General features: G+C 59.7%; 1 protein-coding gene across 1 annotated transcript in view; it reads left to right on the forward strand.

Annotated features, from left to right (window-relative positions):
- The first annotated feature begins 11 nt into the window (after positions 1-11).
- CLASRP (CLK4 associating serine/arginine rich protein) overlaps positions 12-4,703 on the forward strand; it is a 5,043-nt gene continuing 351 nt past the window's right edge. The window contains exons 1-12 of the mRNA XM_026867544.1: positions 12-346; positions 846-943; positions 1,392-1,493; positions 2,204-2,283; positions 2,515-2,599; positions 2,817-2,962; positions 3,070-3,166; positions 3,349-3,427; positions 3,537-3,610; positions 3,764-3,805; positions 3,931-4,165; positions 4,623-4,694. Coding sequence (XP_026723345.1) covers positions 248-346; positions 846-943; positions 1,392-1,493; positions 2,204-2,283; positions 2,515-2,599; positions 2,817-2,962; positions 3,070-3,166; positions 3,349-3,427; positions 3,537-3,610; positions 3,764-3,805; positions 3,931-4,165; positions 4,623-4,694 — 1,209 coding nt within the window. The 5' untranslated portion in view covers positions 12-247. The remainder of the gene's footprint in view (positions 347-845; positions 944-1,391; positions 1,494-2,203; positions 2,284-2,514; positions 2,600-2,816; positions 2,963-3,069; positions 3,167-3,348; positions 3,428-3,536; positions 3,611-3,763; positions 3,806-3,930; positions 4,166-4,622; positions 4,695-4,703) is intronic.

Genomic DNA, 4,703 nt, shown 5'->3' on the forward strand with positions numbered 1-4,703 from the left:
CCCGGCCCGCCCTTTCTTCTTCCTCCCCTCCTTGCCCCGAGGACACCCGGTGTCCCCATCATTCAGGGGTGCCCACCCCCACTCCCTGTATTGCTGCCAGGTGTCCCCCCCACCCCGGGCTACTCCGTGTACCCCAACGCAGCTTTTCGCCCCCAGGCAAGGAACAGCCGTCGACCTCTTCCTCTGCTTCCTGCTCGCCCCTCGGCGAGACACCCCTTCGGCTCGGTAGCAGCTGGGGGCCGCCAGGATGTGGCACGAAGCCCGCAAGCACGAGCGCAAGCTGCGGGGGATGATGGTGGACTACAAGAAGCGAGCAGAGCGCCGCAGGGAGTACTACGAGAAAATCGTGAGTGTCCCCCTCCCCGGGGACAGCAGTGGCCCCCGATCATCCGTTCCCTGATGGGTCCCCATTTGGGGCATGTTTGGGAACCCTCTGGGTGCTTCGTGGCTCATTTTGGGGTGGATAAAAGAGTTGCAGCACCTGCTGCTGTGCCACAGGGGTGTCCCTGGGTGGGTGCCCTGAACTCACACGAGCAAACCAGCCCTCTTTGTGCTCCCTGTTTTTCCCAGGGCTCCAACTCCCTCTTTTCTGTAAGGACCAGGGCTCCTGCTCCCCGTTTAATGTAGTGTTAGAGACTCAGGGCTTCCCCTTTTCCCTGAGGCTTAGGGCTCCAGCTCCCTCTTTTCTCCAGCACTGGAGGCTCAGGGCTCCCCTTTTTTCCCCAGGTTCAGGCCTCCTACTCCCTTTTTTCTAACCCTTGGGGTTTCTACTCCTTTGGTGTGGAATTTTTTGTTGTTTTGGTTTGGGTTTTTTTCTTCTATCTGGGGGTTTTTGCTCCTCCTAGAAAAAGGACCCAGCCCAGTTCCTTCAGGTTCATGGCCGGGCCTGCAAGGTCCATCTGGACTCGGCTGTCGCATTGGCTGCTGAGAGCCCCGTCAACATGTGAGTAGCCCTGCGTGGTGCTGGAGGTGGCCCCTGCTGCTCCCCAGGGTGAGGGGATTTGGAGGGGTGGCTGTGGTGCAGTCGCAGTGCCTTTGCGAGGCACCGACCTGCTGGCAAAGGCTTTGGGGGTGTGCGGGGAGGCTTTTTGTCCCCAGCTTCTTATAGCGCAGACCCAGGGCTGTTTGGGTCCCTCCCACCCTGGGAAGTGAAATTTGGGCTGATTTTTGTTCGTAAAAGCTGGGGGAAAAAAAAGGATTTTGCTCCGCTGGGGCTTCCAGGAAACGTTGCTGTGGTGAATGAGTTGGTGTCCCACTAACGTGTGGGAGCCAAGCATGGGCTCTGGTGCTTGGGAGGGGAACGGGGTGTGGAGATCTGGGGGTCCCTGCTCCTCCCGGGGCAGGGGCTTCCTGGCTGTCCCCCAACCCTGGCGACTCCTCTTTCCACTCAGGATGCCCTGGCAGGGCGACACGAACAACATGATCGACCGCTTCGACGTGCGGGCGCACCTGGACTATATCCCCATGTACACCCCGCCCCTGCTGAACCCCATGTAAGCCGTGGGGCACCGGGGCACCCCGCTTCGACGGGAGCTGCCGGGTCCGGATCAGGCCTTCTCGGGTCTGTTTTGGAGTGGTTGCCTGAGATTTCGGAACCAGCGTCGCCTGTCTGGGGTCGCTGCAGGGCTGGTTTTTGGGCTTTACATGCTGGGACCAGTGTGGAGATCCCAGTACGAGGAGGATAAGCTGGAGCTAGTGCGGAGGGATGGGCAGGGCTGGAACACGGGGCGAAGGGGAACCCCACAGCAGCTTTTCTGTACTTAAAATGTTCAAGAGGATGGGGCTGAGATGCTCACAAGGGTCTACAATAAGAAACTGTGATGAGAAAGCCAAAATTAGAGCGATGAGGTTAATTAAGTCCTGCCACAACCCCTGGAGGTTGGTGGGGTCTCTGTCTCTGGAGCGGGTCAGCCCAGCTTGGAGCAGAGGGGAAATTCCACCCCCCCAGAGTCTGTCGCGAGCAGCCCCCATTCCCTTCTTGCTCTTTGCTGGGTTTTTAAGGGAATTCCAGACCGGCACGTGATTTTTCTGCCTGCAACCCCCAGCCCTGCTCTCTCCACTCGACTGGGGTATCCGATTTTGCTAATCCAAGCAGAAAGGGGCCGTGGCTTTTTCCCAGCATCCAAAATCCCTTGGGGAGAGGGGGAACCTCCGTCTCCCCAGAGGCTTGTGAGCACCGAAAGCTGCATCTACTCCTTTCCAGCTCCCCCGAGCAGGAGTCTGACGAGAGAAAATGTAACTACGAGCGGTACCGGGGGCTGGTGCAGAACGACTTTGCCGGCAGTAAGTGCCTCACGCGGGGCGGGGCTGCGCCGAAACAGCGCGAGACCCTGCAATTTGGGGAAAACCTTGGCTTGTCCGGGGCACGGCCGAAGGGCGAGGGAGGGGACAGTCGTGTCTCCTCTGTGGGGGTGGCGGAGCGCCGGGAGAGCTGCGCCGCCGCTAACGAGCTGTGGTTAACCAGCTCTCTGAGCGGGCAGAAAGCGGGTTGGTAACTCCCCAGTCTGGTTGCAGTTTCAGAGGAGCAGTGTCTCTACCAGATCTATATCGACGAGCTCTACGGGGGACTCCAGAAGCCAAACGAAGATGAGAAGAAGAAGTAAGTGTGCAAAGAGGTGACAGAGGACAGTTGGTGCGTCCCTGTCCTTGGCCGGGGGGGTGAGCCTGCACTGAGAAACACTCTCCCAACTGGTCCCAGTTTCCCCTCTAATGGGGTGGGAGCAAGGAGGCTCCCCGTGATGCTCTGATGTTGTACCCCGCCAAAATGGCTGTCCCGTCCCTGTCCTGGGGCCATTTTGAATGTGTTTTGCACACAGGCTGGCAGAGAAAAAAGCCTCCATTGGCTACACGTACGAGGACAGTACCGTGGCTGAGCTCGAGAACTCCTTGGAGAAGCATGGCGATGAGGAAGACTCCGAGGAAGACAGCAACACAGACGAAGACGAAGTCATCCCCGATATCGGTAATGACCCTCAGAGCTGCTGGGCTGCTTCTGCCCAGCTTTGGGAGACGTGCCCAGCCCTGCCTCGCTGCCTGGGGTGCGCTGAGCTGCCTGTTCTCTGCCCACAGACGTGGAAGTGGACGTGGACGAGCTCAACCAGGAGCAAGTGGCCGACCTGAACAAGCAGGCGACCACCTACGGCATGGCCGAGGGCGACTTCGTCAGGTACGGCTGGTGGCCCAGCAGAGCGTCCCCAGGGCCTCCTCAAGTCCTTTGCAGGATGTGCTTGTCTGTAGGATGGGGACTTCCCCAAGAAAACTCTCCTCTGAGCACAAGTTCCATTACTATTTTTTTGTTTTGTTTTGCTTTTTGGTTGGTTTGTGGGGGGGGTTTTGCGGGGTTTAAAGGATGTTGCGGAAGGACAAAGAGGAGGCAGAAGCTATTAAAAACGCCAAAGCCCTGGAAGAGGAAAAGGCGATGTACTCGGTAAGGGGAGCTCTGTGAGCATCCCGGCGTACCGGGGAGGCCCCCTAAACCCCCAGGGTGGTTCCCCCGTGTGGTCGGTGCTGCCTTTTAGCTGCAGCTGCTCTCCCAGGGCCGTCGCTCTCGCCGCCAGAGGAGGGAATTCAGGGAAAAACGCTTGAAAGGGAGGAAGATCAGCCCACCCAGGTGAGCTCCCAGGCCCAGCAGCCAAGATGGAGCTCACGGCCCTGGTCCCCTCCTATCCATCCTGGGTGGCTCCTCCTGGCTATCCCACCAATTTCCCAGTGTGGGTGTTTTTTTCTTTTTTTTCTCCTTCCCTAACACACTCTCCTTTCACAGCTACGCACGGAGAGACAGCCCCACCTACGATCCCTACAAACGGTGAGTGGCTCGGGGACGAGCAGTTTCTCCAGGCAGGGGATGTGCGGATCCTGCGAGTTTTTTTGGGGGGGAAGGAGCGTTTTGGTTTTTGGTTTTGTTTTTGTAACCACCTCGCTGCTTTGCAGATCCCCTTCAGAGTCCACCTCAGAATCCCGCTCCCGTTCCCGCACCCCATCTCCTGGCCACGAGGAGAAAATCACCTTCATCACCAGCTTCGGTGGCAGCGATGAGGAAGCGGCGGCGGCATCGGCACAAGCCGGCGGTGGCGTCCCTGGAAAAGCTGCCACACTCGGCAAACAACGTTCCGCTCCAGGGCAGCCCGGCAGCACCGCCGCAGGTCATAGCACCTCGTCCCGGTCGGTAACTCTCCCATCCAGCTCGTTTTCCCGACCCTTAAGCTGCAGCGGCCTGGCTGCCAGCGCGTCTTGAGGCGGAGAGCGGGGGGCAGCGCGGTGGGAAGGAGGGGGTGGGTTCCCCCTCACGGTTTTGTGGTGCCGGGGTGGCGTTTGCTGTCTCAGAGGGGGTCTTTGTGGCTTCTCCAGGTCTTCCTGGAGACAGGCAGGGGTGGGGGGTTGGAATTTGGGGGTGAATCAAGCTGCTTTCTGCCCTAAAATAAGAGTCTGCCAGCACTCAGGGAGGGAATTGGTGGCGGCCATCTGGCATGGCTGGGAGTCCTAGGGCCGAGCGGCTCCGGGGCTGTTCTGCCCGTGGCAGGACCGGCGGCGAGATCCGGCCGTGCCGCCACCGCGCTGCACCGAGGCTCCCTGGCCCCTCCTCATCCCACGTGCCAACACCTCGTCCCCTCTCTCCCTTCCAGGAGACGCTCGTCCTCCTCCTCCACCTCCCCATCGTCATCCTCCTCCTCCAGCTCATGCTCCAGCTCACGCTCGCACCGAGG

Source organism: Athene cunicularia, unplaced genomic scaffold (assembly GCF_003259725.1).
Source record: "Athene cunicularia isolate RWA unplaced genomic scaffold, athCun1 SCF_71, whole genome shotgun sequence".
NCBI classification, from domain to species: domain Eukaryota; kingdom Metazoa; phylum Chordata; class Aves; order Strigiformes; family Strigidae; genus Athene; species Athene cunicularia.